General features: G+C 39.3%; 1 protein-coding gene across 1 annotated transcript in view; it reads left to right on the top strand.

Annotated features, from left to right (window-relative positions):
* The window catches only part of kcnb2b (potassium voltage-gated channel subfamily B member 2b), a 186,557-nt gene extending 165,771 nt beyond the window's left edge, over positions 1–20,786 (top strand). Inside the window, exon 3 of the mRNA XM_061965426.1 lies at positions 12,603–20,786. Coding sequence (XP_061821410.1) covers positions 12,603–14,468 — 1,866 coding nt within the window. The 3' untranslated portion in view covers positions 14,469–20,786. The remainder of the gene's footprint in view (positions 1–12,602) is intronic.
* Positions 20,787–20,884: the final 98 nt, after the last annotated feature.

Below are 20,884 nucleotides of genomic sequence, written 5' to 3'. Positions count from 1 at the left end.
GCACTTGGTAGATGTGTATGAATGTTTCAAAGGATGACAAAAATGATTTAAAAGATAAATAAATGTCCAGGGTGTACCCGGCCTTCTGCCCGAATGCAGCTGAAATAGGCTTCAGCAACCCCCATGACCCCGAGAGGGACAAGCGGTAAAAAAAAAATGGATGGATGGAAATAAATACATTTGCTTGGTTTAATCTAAAAAAAAGTGGATCTTTGAAAGAAATGTTCCTGTAGACTTGTGTGGTTTGTATTTCCACCGCATTTCACAGTTAAGGGTATAGTTTATACAAATCAGGCTGATGATGTAAGGAGGACTGGTTTAGTATATTTCTACGCTGATACCATGTAAATAAAAACATTTAGGTCAGATTTATTTTACTCAAATGTAAGTAAATGAAATATAAAGCTACACGATGCAAAACGATATGATTTAAAAACAAAATGTACCAAATTTTACATAAAAGTCACATTGTCCAACAGTGAAAAAGTCTTCCTCTCAGTAAATGATGAATTCATGAGGTTCAGGCGAGTCGTATTGGTTCATTTCAGTTGTAAATAACAATACAACAACATGGACTCATCAGATTTAGTGTTAGCGTTACTGTAGCATTGGGTTCAATGGGGTTGAGGCTAATAACTACACAAATGGTATGTCACTGACTACTCTTACATCCATCCATCCATGCATTTTCTACCGCTTGTCCCTTTCGGGGTTGCGGCGGGTGCTGGAGCCTATCTCAGCTGCATTCGGGCGGAAGGCGGGGTACACCCTGGACAAGTCACCACCTCCTCGCAGGGCCAACACAGATAAACAACATTCACACTCACATTCACACACTAGGGCCAATTTACTACTTCTACAGCATGTAACAAAGTAAATAGTGAATATTTGATGTGATTTACCTTCTTTCCACTCATTTATTGCCTCCTCTATTTCACATGTATTCTTAAACAACGTGGTTTGAGTCCCAGAGAGCAGCTCAGGTCGCCGCTTGGAACTCTGGCTGAATGCTTCATACTCTCTTCTCATAGCTTTGCATACCAAAATTAAGTGTGTAAAAATTAATAAACAGCATTATACTGCAAACTACCGGTAGTTTAATAGTACTTTATTAGTACCGGTATACCGGTACAAATAAACTACCGTGGTACTAATGAATTAAAATCGGTACTATTCTGCCTCTTAAAAATACTTCTTTTTTTTAACGGGCATGAGAATAGAATAGTATAGACCAGGGGTCGGGAACCTTTTTGGCTGAGAGAGCCATGAAAGCCGAACATTTTAAAATGCATTTCCGTGAGAGCCATATAATATTTTTTAACACTGAATACACATAAATGTGTGCATTTTTAAGTAAGACCAACATTTTTAGAGTATAATAAGTCTCCTATTCTTTTTAATAACATTGTTATTCTGAAGCTAACCAATAATAAATAAATACCATTAATGCGACTTCTTGAACAGGTGCAGTAGAAAACGGATGGATGGATTAAAATGCATGAGAATGTTTTATATTTTGAACGTTATTTTTAACACTGTGATTACCAGCGGAATTATTCATTACTTATTGTGTTAAGCAATGTCAGCTAAGATTTATCTTAGAGCCAGATGCAGTCATCAAAAGAGCCACATCTGGCTCTGGAGCCATAGGTTCCCTACCCCTGGAATAGATCTTTATTGTCATTGTACATTGTACAACGAAATTGCAAGCAAACTAATTTAGTGTAAATTGATAAAGACACTTAAAAAACGTAAGAACGCTGTTCGGCAACACACACGCATGGAGTACTTACAAGCTGACACGGTGTGTCAACAGAAAATGGAGAATGGATGCATTTTGGCTTAAAAACTAACGATAAAGGTGAAGTTATAACACTGAAACGCCGCTCAGCGAGAGGTCCTTTAAAACATGGCTAGCTAGCTAGCAGCTAACGTCCATCCGCAGTCGGTAAGGTTTTAGCTACTTCTAAATCACTAACCATTGCCTCCATGGCGATAAATAAAGTACGTTTCTTACAAGTATCATCCCTGCAGGACGAGGAATAGCTTAACATGCCTCACTACACAATAGCTTACCGCTAATAGGCTAGCGCTCCTGAATGTAAACAAATGCCATGGGTGGGTCTACACCTGACCTCCACTGTAATGATACCAAGTTCAAGAGCGTATCTAGTCGATACTACGTTTGTACAATGATTACATCAATATTTTTCTGTCGTCACAGAATCTTTTTGCCTTTTTTTTTAAATGTATGTTATGTTTATGAACTCAAGAAATACGTCCATGGACACATGAGGACTTTGAATATGACCAATGTATTTAAGTCAATCGATACCCAAATTTGTGTATCATCCAAAACTAATGTAAAGCATCCAAACAACAGAAGAATAAGTGATTATTACATTTTAACAGAAGTGTAGATAGAACATGTTAAAAGAGAAAGTAAGCAGATATTAACATTAAATGAACAAGTAGATTAATAATCCATTTTCTACCGCTTGTCCCTCATAATGTTGACAAAATAATAGAATGACAAGTGACACAATATGTTACTGCATACGTCAGCAGACTAATTAGGAGCCTTTGTTTGCTTACGTACTACTAAAAGACAAGTTGTCAAGTGTATTGACTATTTTAGTTAAGGCCACAATTGTTCTTCGATTGCAATAAGAAACGTATGTTTAATACTTTTTGTGAAATAAAGCCAGTAATGCCATTTTTTGTGGTCCCCTTTATTTAGAGAAGTATCGAAATACATTTTGGTACTGAAAGCGGTATCGAAATATTGGTATCGGTACAACCCTAGTTTAAACACTACGGTTGAGTAAAAACATTGTAAGATAGAAGTTGCTTTCGTTCCTCTCTCTCTCTCCATTGTCAAGCATGTTATAATAGAAATGCACAAGAAATAAGAAAAACAAGTTGTCTTCTCGTTAGAGGCTAATCTTTCCTGTGATAAAATGGCAACCAAGGTAATCAAAAAGGTCAACCAACGAACGAGATTTCTCTATAGAATCTCCCCTCTGGTCAACAAAAGCACCATGAGGATTCTAGCGGGAACTCTCGTTCAACCCTTTTTCGATTACGCATGCACCTCCTGGTACCCTAGCACCTCCAAAACCCTCAAATCTAAACTCCAAACATCCCAGAACAAGCTAGTCAGATTACTTCTAGACCTCCACCCCAGATCCCACCTCACTCCTACCCACTTCTCCAAAGTGGGCTGGCTCAGGGTGGAGAACAGAGTAAAACAACTTGCACTGAGCCTAGTCTATAAAATCCGCTACACCTCCCTGATACCGAAGTACATGTCAAACTACTTCCTTAACGTAAATGCCCGCCATAACCACAACACCAGGGGGAGCTCCACTAACCACGTTAAACCCAGATTCCGATCTAACAAAGGTCTTAACTCATTCTCTTTCCATGCCACATCAATATGGAATGCGCTCCCAACAGGTGTAAAAGAAAGGGCATCTCTATCCTCCTTCAAAACCGCAATAAAAGTACACCTCCAGGCAACTTCAACCCTAAACTAACACCCTCCCCGGATTGTTTATAATCAAATGTAAACAATCAAATGTAGATACTTTTCTTATGCCTTCTGATCTCTCTCTCTCTCTCTCTCTCTCTCTCTCTCTCTCTCTCTCTCTCTCTCTCTCTCTCTCTCTCTCTCTCTCTCTCTCTCTCTCTCTCTCTCTATATCCACTACTTGCTGTTCATATCCTACCAAGTCAGACCTACACTGTTTCAATATCCATTTCTCTGTTCTCAATTGTTGATGACAGATGATAACAACCAAACCTACCCCCCCCCCCCCCCCCCCCACACACACACACTCCGAATTGTAAATAATGTAAATAATTCAATGTATACACCCTGATGATTATCTTGTGTGATGACTGTATTATGATGATAGTATATCTGATAGTATATATTTGTATCATGAGTTGAAAAACTTATTCGGGTGTTCCCATTTAGTGGTCAATTGTACGGAATATGTACTTCACTGTGCAACCTACTAATAAAAGTCTCAATCAATCAGTCAATCAATCGTTCTCTTAAGGCAGCTGAAATTTCAAATACAAAGTTTTAGGAACGCCCAACTGTGTTCAACCAATCAGAGCTTGACTGCAGAGCTTGCCCCTCTAAAGTCCCACCTTGGTACTAAAAGCTAAATTACTTCCTGTGAAACTTTATTTACTCGGGTAGTTTTTGGTGGAAACCCAGGGGATTATTTCATTTACCAGGGTAAATGGGAAAGTTCCTGTAAAGGTTCCTGCGGTAGAAAAAAAAAGGGCCTATTGTTCTTAAGCACATTTGAACCTCAATCCATATGATACACTACAATTGTCATTCACATTTATGTGAAAAACAACTTGTGTCTGCAAGTGTGCCCAATGGAGAGTTGAGACACTTAGTCTGTCTCGCTGTTAATTCCAGCAAGGACAGTAGAAAACATGAGGGAGAGTCACACCAAAGTTCCTCTGCTTTGAGGGGAAATGCTTAGTATGCAAAGTGTGTCTCTCGTGCTGATCGGGAGGCCCCTCACTGAGACCGAGCCTTGCAATTTGGACTCGCGCTGTGCCCAAACTTTAAACCCAGAGGGCCGCTATGTATAAACTTACTGACTGATGACGAGGCAAATTGCCAGCGACGCAGTCGGGTTTCTGATTCACTGCAGTTGTAGACCATGTGGAGGGTTTTTAAAAGATATGTTCACAGCTTAGTGGACTTTGTTGAAATAACGAGCCTTCATTATCATGCAGATTTGCCAGAGACAGTTATCCAGATGGACTCTCAATTAAGTCGTTCTTTTAGTGGCAAACTATTGCACACAAACTGTCCCAGTTCCTAGGAATTAACTCGGATGGAACACTATATTGGCCCTAGTGTGTGAATGTGAGTGTGAATGTTTTCTGTCTATCTGTGTTGGCCCTGTGATGAGGTGGCGACTTGTCCAGGGCGTACCCGTACCCCCCACAACCCCAAAAGGGACAAGCGGTAGAAAATGGATGGATGGATGGATGGATCAATGTTGCACTTTTTGTTCCTGTCTCGTCTTGAGAACGCAATTACCTTGTCCAAAGACGACTGCTTCCAATCCCTCATGACTGTGGCATTCCTCCAGATCTCTCGGAACATTCAAGGAGCTATGGGGAAAAGAGTGGGAGGCTACTAAATCTGTGCTCTTTATTTTTCCGTGTGTGAAGTTTCTGGAAGGTTGCCACCTCTGAGGTAATTACCCAGCAGAATGATGAGAGCGAAAAGATGCCTCTTCTGTTGACTGTTTAGTGTCTGTAAAAATGGACGTTTAGTGTCAAAATGCAGCCATTCCCTTTTTGAATGCTCCCAAACAAGCTAATAAATTTAATAGTGTAATATATACCTCTATGAGAACCAGCGTCTCCTGCAGTGGACAGTTGTTGCTGGTTTATTTATTTTGTTAGCGTTACAAATCTCAGGGAAAAAATTGCCAATTTGCAAAATTTACTGAAGACGCTGCAGTCTCACTCCAATTAATTCCCTGTCATCATTGTGGTTTAGGTGAATAAATATAATATGCTCCTACATCTATTCCTTTGAGTTTTCAGCACACATTAGTCATGTTGTTTTGTTGTTAGCATTAGCATTGTGATTCCACGGACGGTGACCAGTGCAAGCTTAGCCATAATCATCCAGTACAGCTACCATGTGCCAGAATTAATGAAGGCAACTTGCTGCGGTCGATGAACTTATTACAGTAAATCATTCATTTAACAGTACTTTGTTAATGGGATCATCACACTGGCGGAAGATGATGAAATACCACGCACAAGTCCCGGAATCGATGCGCATTACCATAGCCTTAATCGCCTGGATTGATTAAGCTGCAAAAAAATATATATATATATATATATATATATACCGTATAATCCCTGAGAGATAGCTCAATTTATCCTCCCACAAATTGAGGACACAAATGAGATGAGAGATGGGAATGGGTAGTACGGAGGTGGACCGTAGACCAGTGCTTTGAGGTGGGTGATCAATAAGAGGTCACAGGATGGGAGTCAGTGTACCAAGGGTACTCAATCAATGGTTTGGAAATGGGATTTTGTGGTTTTTCTGGAGGCTTGATCTGGATGACTGGCACCAAAGCACTCTTGATAAGGTATTTAAGCTGCATCTAAGACTGAAACATGACAGTCAAAGGTAGGCCTGGACAATAAATCGAACGATAAATGAAAATGAACTTGATAACTTTGCCATCATCAATTAATTGCCATGTCCGTGTGTTTTTGTTTTCCACGTCTCTTGCTTTCAAACAGGGTACAAGAAGGTTCACTCTGTTCATCGTTCAATACCTGAGCGCAATTATTCAATGACACAATTAAATGAACAGAGTGCATCCTCTTAACAGTCATCCACAATCTTTGTCTAAATGGGAAGATGTGGGATTGCTAGCTTAGACACAGGATACACAGATAGAGCCTTACTAGTCGCGAAAATTGGGGGGGAAAAAGATGATTGCATGTTGGCAAATGTTTCGGCTTTAAGCCGAATGGAGGAAAAAAGACAACAAAACAAACACCCCAATCCATGTTTTTTCAACTAAGGGAAAGTACTACACTTCAAGATGTTCAGTATTTATTGAAGTGCAATTTTTGCTAACAAAGATTGAATGTCCACTTTGTTTTTGTTTGTTTACTTATTTAAGATAGTTAATTAAGTTGTTTGTCATGTAATTACAATGGAAACAACTACTAATGAGAAATCAAAGTTTTTTGCATTTTTAAAGGTTTACTATGATATTATGATTACGTATTATTATAACATTAGTGCTTAAATTGGTGTAAAATAATGCTGACAATAATATCGTTTATCTGCAATAATTTGTGGGACAATCGTCACAGCAAAATCTGCCCAGGCCTAGTCGGAGGTGACAAGGTTCCAGTGAACAAAAAACATGTCTAACAGTAACAACCGTTAAAAGAATATGTCTGTGAATAGATCGATTGACTGTCGGGATCCCACGATACGTGTAAAAGTTATTTTATAGACATTAAGGGCTTCTGGGTTGCGGGGACTCATTATGTATGATTACTACTGCACATTCTTTGAACAAAGCAAGCACAAACATTTTCTGATCAGTCAGTGGTTGAACACTTAGTTCACCCAATATGTTGATATGTCTTCGTTATTCTGAGGTATTTGTATAGAAAAGAGCCTTGTCATACTGAAGCAGTCATTAGTACCAGTGAGTTGTCGAAAGGCTAGTTTCTGAGTCACACGTTGCCTAATCGTCTGTAGACGTTACTCTTTCATCTAAGCCAATCAGGTCTCATGACTGGCCCTACCATGAACCTGCCAGGTTGTTCTGAGGTCAAGTCCTTCTTAGGAGAGATCCTGGCAAACTCAATGGTTTGACTCAAAGCAACCCTTACCAAGTAAATAAAGTCTGATTTGTAGATTCTTCCAGACACTAGAAAGTGTTGATTTGTAACTCCAGACCAGGGGTCGGCAACCCAAAATGTTAAAAGAGCCATATTAGACCAAAGATACAAAAAAAAAATCTGTCTGATGCTGCAAAAATGTAAAAGCCTTATGTGACTGTTATAATGAAAGCAACACATTATGTGTCTATATTAGCTATAATAGCCTACTATCAAAATGACTGTCGCAGGCTGACGCAAATCTATGTTGACAGAAATGTTGAAATGTAATATTTATTCTTCGCATTTTTACAACATTGGAAAACATTAGTAAAACGGAGGCTTCTCAAAGGGTAAGATAACTCCTGGAAATGATTGGCTTACAAAGGCCAAATGCATAGATGTGTGTGTCAAAGTTAAAGGAAACGACAGGCTGTCTTTTTTTTTTTGTGGATTTCTTTGCAAGCTAGGTAATGTTTGCTGTGGTCTATAACGGCACACAAAAAACTATCAGATATACAGCCACTATTACATACAGATATTGTGTCATTAAACATGCAAATATGAATTGGGTATACAGAGGACATCAGTAAAGGAAATTAAATGAGCTCACATATACCTACAAATGAGGCATAATGATGTAATATGTACATACAGCTAGCCTAAATAGCATGTTAGCATCGATTAGCTTGCAGTCATGCAGTGATCAAAAATACCTTCACACAAGTCAAAAACAACAAAGCTCACGTTTGGGCATTCACGCACAGCATACTGTATAAAGAATGAGGTGGACAAAATGAGACAGAAGGAGTGGCATAAAACGCGTCTTTCTTTGGCAACGTCGGAGAAAGTTGTACATGTAAAGAAACTACGGTGAGTTCAAGGACTGCCGAAATTAGTAGGACAAAACGGCGCTCGCCAAATACTCTCATCAGTGAAGCATGTTTGATGGGTCAAATGCAGAGAATAATTTCGCCACACCTAGTGTGTGTGTGACAATCATTGGTACTTTAACTTTAACTTTTAATATAAACAGTTGCATTTCTAACAATTAGAAAGGTTTGTGTCATGTTTGTCCTCCTACAGAAATCATATCAAAACAAAAAAATATATATATTTCCCTCATCTTTTTCCATTTTTATACATTTTTGAAAAAGCTCCAGGGAGCCATGCAGCTCAGGTTGCCGACCCTCGCTCCAGACAGTAAGAAAAATGCATCTTATCTCCCAGGTAGCATTGATTAGTTGATTAGGGTGTTTTTTAATCTCTGTTTTTTATACACTTATTGCTCAAAGATTCGAAGTATGTCCCGTTTTGTTTATTTTGTCGCTTTTTTAGCTGCAAGAAATGTTTCGGAAAGCGTGCTAGCATACTTGTAATACATATATCGTCAAAGTTGTTTCGTTATTAGACTAATAGTCAGTGGTACGGGGAAGTTAGTTGCTAAATCCAAGACATTTTGATTAATGGGAGATAAGATGCATTTTTCTTAATGTCTGGAGCGAGGGTCGGCAACCTGAGCTGCATGGCTCCCTGGAGCTTTTTCAAAAATGTTTTAAAACCAATCTTGCTCAAATTTCACACGCGTGTCAGTCCACTAAAGAAGTGTACCAGATTGTGTGGTGACTAAGCAAAACACTCTAAAAGTTACAATTAAGTGTTTGGTACAGTCTAGGACAGGGGTGTCAAACTCATTTTAGATGGGGGGCCACATGGAGAAAAATGTACTCCCAAGTGGTAAAATCCCGGCATGATAACTTAAAAATAAAGACAACTTCAGATTGTTTTCTTTGTTTAAAAATAGAACAAACACATTCTGAAATTGTACAAATCATAATGTTGTTGTTTTTTACACTTACATGTTGCGGTTAGTAGTATTCCACCTTTATTTGTCGTTATTTATACTTTCTGAATAAATGATGTGATCAGTCAACTCATAGGTGTTAATTTTCAATCTATCAAGATAAAAAAATGTATATAAAAAATCAAATTACAGGATGTTATTTATGTAGTTTACTCATTTTCCTCGACTACTAATATCATGTGGTTTATTTTTTGAGACATCTAGTGGACACATTTAGAACAGCATCTTTTTTTTCATTCAAAAATTTCGGCTCATTTTTGTACTTGGCAAACTCATCCCGCGGGCCAGATAAAACCTGTTTGCGGGCCTGATCCGACCCGCAGGCCTTACATTTGACACCCCTGATTTAGGAGTTTAATAACAGCGCCACCATGTGGTGTATTTGTCAGACAAATGATAGCACGAGCAATGCAGAAGCGGTGCGTGTTTTGCAGAATTTTCCCTTTTTTGTGTGAAGCGGTTGAGGAGCAGAAGAGAGATGCCGGTTCAGACCCAGGTTTCCCTGCTTAACTGATAATAGGTTTAACCCAATAAGTAGCATGTAGACCTTCACAACCCACTAATTTGATTAAGAGGGAAATAACTTTTCTTGATCCGTGGGAACAGACTGACATCAATCCCAGACAGCATTATGAATTTTTATCTGGGGTTCTTTGGTCTGCTTTGCAGAACAATAGTGTCTTCATGTGAGAATCAGTAGAAAGTCTCATTTATTGGTGATTGCTTAACTCTTGCCAGCAGGCGGTGCTATAATCCAATCACCCTTTTACACCTTCCCTCTCTCACACTCTCCCAGAATGTGTGGCCTAATTATACGATTGTAAATTGTATTCTTTGCTAGTGGCTGCACTTATTCAAAGTCTTAAGGACTTATTTAGTTCCTTCTCTCCTCTTGACTTTAACAAGCACATTAATCCGCCTTTATACACAATGCTTTACATTACTTTCTCACAACGCAAAGCTCATTTCCATTCCGCGGTGTACACATCGTGTCATTTCTGCTCAGTCTTTGGATTCCTGTTGTTGATTTAATTACTTCAGGCTTTGATTTATGCACTCAAAGAAAATCATTCTGGTCACCTGTGTACCTGAGCAGTAATATGCAATTTAGACTTTGACACTTTCAACATTCATCCTGTTTTTAATAACAATGATAACACATTGCATATTAATTTTTTCATACAAACTTGAGTTTGCTGTGTTAAGAACCGTGTCTGGGAAGGTATTTATTTATATATCACATTAATACTGCCACGGATGCTGCTGTAATGATTGACATGTAGACAGGCCAATGACTGCATGAACAGTGATGGAAAAGCCAGCCAATGACTGTTGCAGGAGCTTGGAAAATGGATGCTGCATGCTTCACTACTGGGCAATAGATTACAAATGAAGGGAAATTGTTTTAATCAAATTAAAAATATAGTAATGTTTTATTTGAAATAATATTAATGATCAAATAATGTTTTTTTAATTAAAAAAATGTCATTATAAAAATAATACCAATACATTAAAATTATTAATATAACATATTGGGGGTTTTTTTTTCAATAAGGCAAATATACAGTTGCGATCAAAAGTTTATATACACTTGTAAAGAATATAATGTCATGGCTGTCTTGAGTTTCCAATCATTTCTACAACTCTTATTGTTTTGTGATAGAGTGATTGAAGCACATACTTGTTGGTCACAAAAACATTCATGAAGTTTGGTTCTTTTATGAATTTATTATGGCTCTACTGAAAATGTGAGCAAATCTGCTGGGTCAAAAGTATACATACATCAATGTTAATATTTGGTTACATGTCCCTTGGCAAGTTTCACTGCAATAAGGCGCTTCTGGCAAGCTTCTGGTTGAATTTTTGACCACTCCTCTTGACAAAATTGGTGGAGTTCAGCTAAATTTGTTGGTTTTCTGACATGGACTTGTTTCTTCAGCATTGTCCACACGTTTAAGTCAGGACTTTGGGAAGACCATTCTAAAACCTTAATTCTAGCATGATTTAGCCATTCCTTTACCACTTTTGACGTGTGTTTGGGGTCATTGTCCTGTTGGAACACCCAACTGCTCTTAAGACCCAACTTCCAGGCTGATGATTTTAGGTTGTCCTGAAGAATTTGGAGGTAATCCTCCTTTTTCATTGTCCCATTTACTCTCTGTAAAGCACCAGTTCCATTGGCAGCAAAACAGGCCCAGAGCATAATACTACCACCACCATGCTTGACTGGAGGTTTGGTGTTCCTGGGATTAAAGGCCTCATCTTTTCTCCTCCAAACATATTGCTGGGTATTGTGGCCAAACAGCTCAATTTTTGTTTCATCTGACATCACATGGACAAAGATAAGACCTTCTGGAGGAAAGTTAGATGAAATACAAATTGAGCTGTGAAACTTGCCAAGGGACATGTAAGCAAATATTAACATTGCTGTATGTATACTTTTGACCCAGCAGATTTGGTCACATTTTCAGTATAGCCATAATAAATTCATAAAAGAATCAAACTTCATGAATGTTTTTTGTGACCAACAAGTATGTGCTCCAATCACTCTATCACAAAAAAATAAGAGTTGTAGAAATTATTGGAAACTCAAGACAGCCATGACATTATGTTCTTTACAAGTGTATGTAAACTTTTGATTGCGACTGTACATATGAAAAATATAAAACGATGCTCTTTTTCCAGATTTGTTTTAGGAAAGTCTTTCTTAGCTGCTGGACAGTTACGGTATTTAATCACTATGTTTTACTGGTCGCCATTATCTTTAATTGGTAAGGGTGCTGAAAATAATCGATTCACATCAGATTCACAATTCTTTTTTATTTAAATTCATAAGTTAATTCATAATTTTCAGAAATCTTTTTTTTTTGTTAAGAAGCAAGTTTTGAAAATACAGGGTTTTTTTCACCTGTAACCTGTTTTAAAAAAGGTTTTGTATTTTTCTTTTACCATGTAATACATTATGAGAATCAGTTTGAATCGTGTTGAATCAGGATCGATCCTGAAATGAATCACTACAGCAAGAATTGGAATTGAATCTTTAGTTGTTGTAACATCTCTATCCCTATCCCACATACTAATTAGCATCATAACTCCTCTTCTGTTCGCCAACTTGATAACAACCTTTGAGACACTTTTCGCACGCTATGTGAGTGACAGGAAGAAAAGCTTGGACTCGCTTTTGTCGTTTGCCTCCCCCTTAAGTTTTTTTAAAACAAATCCGCAAAGAGAAGACACTTTCTCAGACTTTTCAAGGGCCAAACCATTTTAAAATTATTTATAATATGGTAATAATATTTTCTCTTTTCTGTCTCTCGCCACAGATTCTGGCCATCATATCAATCCTGTTCATCGTTCTCTCCACCATCGCTCTGTCTCTCAACACCTTACCGGATCTTCAGGTGCTGGATGAGTATGGACACGCCACCGACAACCCCCAGCTGGCGCACGTGGAGGCCGTGTGCATCGCCTGGTTCACCATGGAGTACCTGCTCCGCTTCCTCTCCTCTCCCAACAAGTGGAAGTTCTTCAAAGGTCCGCTGAATGTCATCGACCTGTTGGCCATCTTACCTTACTACGTCACCATCTTCCTGACGGAGTCCAACAAGAACGTGCTGAAGTTCCAAAACGTGCGCCGCGTGGTACAGATTTTCCGCATTATGAGAATATTGAGGATCCTGAAGTTAGCCAGGCACTCCACGGGACTCCAGTCTCTAGGGTTTACCTTGAGGCGGAGCTACAACGAACTGGGCTTGCTCATTCTATTCCTCGCCATGGGCATCATGATATTCTCCAGCTTGGTCTTCTTTGCCGAGAAAGACGAAGATGCCACCAAATTCACTAGTATCCCTGCCTCATTCTGGTGGGCCACCATTACCATGACTACGGTGGGCTACGGGGACATTTACCCGCAGACTTTGCTGGGAAAAATAGTCGGTGGGCTTTGCTGCATCGCTGGAGTCCTGGTCATCGCCCTGCCCATTCCCATTATCGTCAACAACTTCTCCGAGTTCTACAAGGAGCAAAAGAGGCAGGAGAAGGCCATTAAGAGGAGAGAGGCGCTGGAAAGAGCCAAGCGTAATGGCAGTATTGTGTCAATGAACCTTAAAGATGCCTTCGCCCGCAGTATGGAGCTAATGGACGTGGTGGTGGAGAAAGAAGAGGATAAGACCTCCCTATACAACCACCTGGCGCCGAACCGCTGGGGAGGCTCCACCCGATCCACCACGTCGGAAACCAACCTCAAATTCCCGGATAAAAGATCCCCAGAGTCTGTGGCGCAGAGTTCCCCCCATCGTATCACCGTCACCACCACCGGGAGTCCGCAATGGACCAACAGATCGCCGCAACATCTTAATGTGCAAAAACTGGAGGAGATGTACAACCAGATGACTAAGTCGCAGTCCTTCACCAACCTGAACACGGCAAGCTCCATGAGCACGCTGAGCACCAACATGACCGCCCCCGGCTCGCCCAAGAGGTCCCACAGCCCGGAAGCCACCTCAAAGGAGGAGGTGGAGATGAAGGAGGTCCGGGCTACTTTGGAAGCCAGAAGGGAGAACAGACACCTCTGTGTGCCTCTTGAGCTGAAGCCTCCTGAAAAGCAGAATCCTGTGGACAACATCCTCAAAGATGGCTTCTATGGATCAGGTGACGGCTCTGACCTCCACATAGAGGAAGGCGAGAGCTTCAGCACCGCTGTAGAAAACATACAAAAGTCTCTCAGAGGGAACAACCCTCTTAAAATACAAGTCAGCAGGACATCTACGGAGGGCCCGCCGACGCCGCCCAGCACCACATCCCCAGGGGACATCAGCTGCGGCATCCTGGAGGAGGAGACACCCGAGGGGGAGATGTCGCCGCTCATCGCCAGTTCCGAGGCGCTGCTCCCTCCCACAGAAGATGATGAGGAAGGTCCGTTGTCCCCGAAGCGCTTGGTGGTCGACACCCCACCCGGTGATGAAGACCCATCCTCTGAGAAGCACCTGATGGAGGTGGCAGGTGCTTCCTGTGGGCCTTCATCACCTAAGGCAGGTGCACAGAACTGCGGCCAAGGTGGGGTCGGAGTTCCCGAGGGGGCGGACAGCAACCAAAGTGGACACAAAGTGGAGAACCACATGTTTACATCCGACATCCACCTGATACCAGGTGACGGTAGTTTGTCGCCGACTTGTGAAACCAGCATGTGACTGCGAGGGGAGACCCTTTGAGGGTCGCCAACCTTGGGGGCAAATGACGGACATCGATATTTTTGCATGGCATGGCGAGTCCCTTTTACTTGTGTTGTGAATGGCTGAAGAAATCAGGACGGAGTCCACCACACTAATGCAGACTTTTCCCACCTGTACATAAAAGACTCAACAAACTCGGATGTAAAAATACAAAAAACGGAGCATGCATTTCAAAAGACTATTTTACGGTGCTTAGTTTGCTGAAAGCGCTCCACTGTAAATAAATCAACCATTATTAGCAATGTGAAAAGGGGGCGGGGCAGACCCACAAACTGGGTGTTACATTGTAGCGAGCTATTTAAAACGAAAAAAAAGACATATCATTCATGACCTTTTGTGTAAAATTGTTCCTCTGTAACGTTTCTTTTTCTGTGTGTTTGCTTCGCCACGTTTCAGTCCAGCGTCACCTTGCGAAAACGACAAGTAATCTACGGAAAAAAAAACATTTCTAAGCTAGTTTTGTCCTCTTTACTCGTCTTTAAAATGGCTAAAAATGTACTCTCCGGCATATATACCTTTTTAAACGTAGTTTTAAGAGTGAATTAATAACTAAAGTAGTTCTAAAAACAGTAGATTAAGATCCATAATGAAATTAGGAATATTTATAAATGATCTGGTCAATATATATGCTTTATAATAGTTATCTATTCCATCAAATATCAATGGACCAAACAGATATAACAACATATAGTAATGACAATTACATTATTATTTTTGCTTGTTTTTTTATTTATTTATTGCCATTTTCAGTCCAACTTAAACCCAAGTGATTTTTATTATGCTGATGATTTCTTTCTTTTTCACAGAGTATCTCTTCTGTTTGTTGCCTTCGATTCCAATTTATTGCTGGGATTTTTCATTGTCGACACTGAAATAGATGCATGACGTTTCTTTTGTATTATTTATTCTGTTTTCTCACAGAGAGGCGTGGAATGTGCAATACCGCTTACTGCAAAACTATGCAGGCCAAGAATCGTGGCACTTTATTTTCTGTCTGTCTTTGGGGTTTGTAATGTACAGACAGAAATGTATTTTTCATATCTTTAATATGAGGCAAAACAGTATTACAATTAACAGACTCTCACAACAATTAGCTTTTTAATGGCAGAACCAATTTGTGTCGGGGGAGGGGGGGTTGAACTCAAAAAGGGATCCAAATTGACCACTTGGGCCTTTTTATATCGCTCCAAATCAGACAAACAAAACCTGATCCAAATGAGTCTATTTTTTCTAAAAAAATAAAATAAAATAAAATACTAAAGGCTAGCTTGACCACAGCTTCCTGCCATGTGGTAACAATGAAATGATGCGTGCCTTTTCATAGCGCTATGAGAAGGCAGCGATGTCATTGAGCTTTGTTCATATATAGCGCTGTACAGAAAACTCTAATTTTATAGCAGAAATCAGGTCTTTATGTAATAGATATTGAGTTCTCAGGTTTTCTACAACTACTCTCTGATGTCTTGAGTTTTTTTTTTCCTTCGATTAACATTTGAAGAGGTTTGCTTATTGGTATTGTTGTGTTGCCGGGAAGACTTTCCTCATCAGTCGTCGAGTCATTAGTGATGGAGTTAGATTGAAGAATGTTTCCCAACCTATATTGAGCCAAAGCACATCGTAGACATTGGGGGGGGAAATGACAGAAAAAGTAGATACACATTTTAAATATGTACCTTCTGCTGGTTTAGTAAAATACTGTGTCCCCCTTTACTAGTTTAGGTGAAGATAGTTACATAGATGAACAAAGATATGGTATTTCTTGTGACCAATTAAATAAAATTGTGTGCCGCGGCACAGTGGTTGGGAATCACTCCCAGCTGCTCGATGGGGTTTTTTCCCATGCTGACACCGCTGCAGGTCTACTGCTTCCGACCTCACGGCATGCCCCTCTGGAGCGTGGATCGATGGGGATGAGAGGGGGTGAGAATGAGGAGAAATTGAAAGGATCCTCCCACGTGTGTTGTGGTCCATGTTTCCATCGTGATTTCCTTTTGTTTACATACATCCATCTTACCACTGACCAAGCCTTCATTTGTACCCCATAGCAGGATGCGTGACTTACGGTATATTGAAGGTCTCACACTGACATGACCAGAGGTCATAGGTCGGGGCTATTCAACGAACGTCATCTGGGGGCCACATTTTTATCATGAATGTAGCATCACTGCAAGGCTTTCTTTTCTCTTCAATTGTTTACCTCAAAGAATGAATAATATAATTGTTCATTTAAAAACAAGTTATATGTTTATGCTACTCAAAGATCCTCTATATAGCAGCAAATTGCCAAGACCTATGGCAAAAACACTGGTCAAAGCTCCTCTATATGACAGAAAACTGTCAAGACCTACTGCAAAAACCCTAGTCAAACATCTATATGACAGAAAAACTGTCAGGACCTACTGCAGAAACGCTCGTCAAAGATCCTCTCTATGACAGGAGCGTTCGGTTTCTAAAAACCTATCACAAAAAAGCTGCTGTTTTTATAGATGTTTTTCCTAAACACTAGGTAAAGATCCTCTATATGACAGGAGGCCTTGCAGGTTTTAAAACTCTACTGCAAGAACACCAAAGATCCTCTTTATCACAGGAGCGCTCTATTACTAAAGAACCTGCTGCAAAAACACAAGGCAAAGATCCTCTAAATAACAGGAGCGCCCTGCTGTTTTTTAAGCTGTGCTGCAAAAACCCTAGTTAAAGATCGTCTATATGACAGGAGTGTTCTTTTGTTTTTAAATAACGGCAAACATGCCAGTCAAAGATCCTCTATACGACAGAAAAACTGTCAGGACTTTCTGCAAAAACCCTTGTCAAAGGTCCTTCTAAAATCTATAACAATCTACACCAAAGAGCCTCTTCAGCACAGCAGCACGCATTTTTTAACAACCTGCTGCAAAACACCAGTCAAAGATCGTCTGAGTGACAGGAGCGCCCTGCTGTTTTTAAAGTTGTGCTGTAAAAACTTTGATCAAAGCAATGTTTCTTAACCATAGGGCCCATAGGGCCCCGAGCTCCACCAAGAGGGTCTCCAAAAAATATCTGTTTCCCAGCTGTGCTTTGTACTGTATGGGCTGCAGCAGTACTCAGTTGTATTACACTTTTCCACCACTTGTGGCAGTAATGACAACATCAAACAAACAGAAGAAGTCTGTAGCTAAAGTCATAGAAAACTTTCATAAGCGCAAAAATTATGACTGAAGTGATGAAGTTTTTTTATTTGCACTGAAATTGTATTGACAGTTTATTTAAGAAATGTATATATAATTGATATTTATTACTAATTTTGTAATTATTTATTAATTTTTACGACTGCCTAATTGTATGTAAATGTATTTGAATTGTATTTATTTATCGACTCTTTTTTGCAGTATATTTAATTAGTATTTATTTTTGTAATATGTTTGACCACAGCCTTGATGATAATCTTTGTGATTAACTTAATATGTCATATTATTAGACAAGGTTTATCCTGTCAAACTGTAAGTAGGTTAGATTTAGTTATTGAATATGATTAATATCAAGAGTAATATTACTAATTCAGTGTTAATATTTGACTGAGCCCCGGCCCCCTCTGTAGTGAAAAATTTGGGCCCTGAGTTAAAAAAAGAGCCCCTGATATAGAGGATAGGAACATTCTGCTGTTTTTAAAGATCAACTGCACCAATGCTAGTTAATGATCCTCTATATTCTGTATTTCTACAGGAGAGCTCTGCTGTCTGTAAGGCTAATCGAAGATCTTCTATAAGACAGGAGTGCTGTTTTTACTGTATTACAAAAAATCTAGTCGAAGATCTGTCCTGCTGTTTTTAAAAATGTGCTGCAAAAACACTAGTTTGAGATCCTGTATAAAACAGAAGCGCGGTTTCTAAAAACCCTGCATAAAAACAAGAGTCAAAGATCCTCTATATAACTGAAATGCTTGAAGGTCTTCTGCAAGAGTACCAATGACTCTGGATATACACAGTAGTGTTCTGCAGTTTTAAGGACCTACTAAAAAAATGTTAGTCAAATATCCTCTTTATCAGTGGCCCTCAAACTTTTTTCACCAAGTCACACATTAGAAAACACTTGGCTCTCCAAGTACCACCATAATGACCAACATTAAAATACAGTAGTGTAGTAGACCTAAGTATTCATTAAAAACAAGGCAGAGATTGTATTCAACAAGTGTATTTAATATGTTTGGCCACAGTAACATTACACACAGTTTGAACAGTAACACTGTGTTCGAATAGTTAATTAAGTGATTTTTTTGGTGTACCAGTAGATAGAGCCCGCGTACCACTAGTAGTACACGTACTACAGTCTGAGAATCCCTGCTCTATATGACAGGAGTGTTCTGTTTCTAAGAACCTATCACAAAAATGCTGCTGTTTTTATAGATGTTTTGCCAAAACACTTGTTAAAGATCATCTATATGACAGGATGGCCTTGCTGTTTTTAAAGATGTACTGCAAGAGCACCAAAAAATCTCTTTATATACAGTTTTTAAGAACCTATCTCAAAAACACAAGTTAAATATCCTGTATAAAACAGGTGTGTGTTTATTAAGAACCTGCTGTAAAAACAGTAGTCAAAGATCCTCTATATGACAGAAGTGCCCTGCTGTTTGTAAATATCTACCGAAAGAACACCAAAGATTCTCTATGTATACAGGAGTTATCTGCTGTCGGTTAGGGTAGAAAAATGTCTTTTATATGACAGTAGTGCTCTGTTTCTGAGAATCTTATCACAAAACGCTAGTCAAAGATCCTCGACTGCTGTTTGTAAAGATGTGCAGCATAAACACAAGTTCAAGATCCTGTTCAAAGCAGGCAGGAGCCTGTTTTTTAGGATTGTAACGCAAACACATGAGTCAAAGATGCTCTAAGAGACAGGAGCGTTCCGCTGTTTTTAAGGAACAATTGCAAAAATGTTTATCAAAGATTCTGTATAAGACAGGAGCACCTTTTTAGGAACCTACTACAAAAATGTTTGTCAATGATCCTCTATATGCACTGCAGTTTTTAAAGATGTGCTGCAAAAATGCTAGTCAAAGATCCTCTATTTGACAGAGTGCTCTGTTTTTAGAACCTATCACAAAAACGCCAGTCAAAGATCCTCTAGATGCACTGCTGTTTTTAAAGAGGTGCTGCAAAAATGCTAGGCAGAGATCCTCTATATGACTAGAGGGCCCGACTATTGGTAAAGATCTAATGCAAGGACACCAAAGATTATCTATACATACAGGAGTGTTCTGCTGTTTCTGATTACCTTTTGCAAAAATGATAGTCAAAGATCCTCTACATGACCGGAGTGCTCTGTTTTCAAGAACCCATCGCAAAAACGCTAGTCAAAGATCGTCAATTTAAGATGTGCTGCAAAAATACAAGTTAAAGATTCTCTATAAGACAAAGGCGCATTTTTTAAGAACCTACCGCAAAAACGTTAGTCAAAGATCCTCTAAATGTTCTATGCACTACTGTTTTTAAAAATGTGTTTCAAAAATGCTTTTCAAAGATGCTCTATATGACAGGAGCGCTTTATAAGAACATATCTAAAAAACGGTAGTCAAAGAACCTCTATACAAAAGAAGCATTGTGCTGTTCATAAAATAACTGCAAAAATGCTTTTCAAAGATCGTCTATATGACAGGAGCACTCTATAAGAAGTTAGAACATATCCCAAAACACTAGTCAAAAATCCTCTATACCTGTATAAAAGGAGGCTTGTGTTGTTTTTAAAGAACTGCAAAAATGCTTTTCAAAGATCCTCTGTATGACATGAGCACTCCATTTGTAAGAACCTTTCACAAGAATGCTTGTCAAAGATATTCTCTACGACAGAGGCATTCTGCTGTTTTTAAAGAACTGCCAAAATGCTATTCAAAGATCCTCAACATGCACTGCGAGTTCTAAAGATGTTCTTCAAAACTGCTAATCAAAGATCCTCTATTCGGCGCTCTTCTGCAAAAATGTTTGTCTCCCACAAGTTTTGAAGTGTCCCCCAGTCCTTCAGTTGAATAGTCCTGACTGTGCCAGGTGATTAGTGTACATAAAAAAAGGTTGTGTTTATTTAAGCTGTCTTTGTGCATTCAGACACTAACTTACATGTCCTGGCTTAAGAGAACATCAGCCACCATTTACGAGACTGTTTCAAGCGACATCTTTGTATGCATGTAGTCGTCCATTATGATCATGTGGCCACGGACAACACTTTATGTACAAAATGTATGTCAACGTTTCCGTACAGCATCTTTTTCCCATGACGTCTATTAGCATATGCAGAATAACAAATAAATGTATATATAACTCCACTTTGCTGTGTATTCTTCACTTAAACCAGGCACAATATTCTAGCATTAGCATATATATATATATATATATATATATATATAT

Source organism: Nerophis lumbriciformis, linkage group LG07 (genome assembly GCF_033978685.3).
Source record: "Nerophis lumbriciformis linkage group LG07, RoL_Nlum_v2.1, whole genome shotgun sequence".
Classification (NCBI taxonomy): Eukaryota; Metazoa; Chordata; class Actinopteri; order Syngnathiformes; family Syngnathidae; genus Nerophis; species Nerophis lumbriciformis.
The sequence above is the reverse complement of the archived record's forward strand: the minus strand, read 5'-3'. Positions and strand labels throughout refer to the sequence as shown.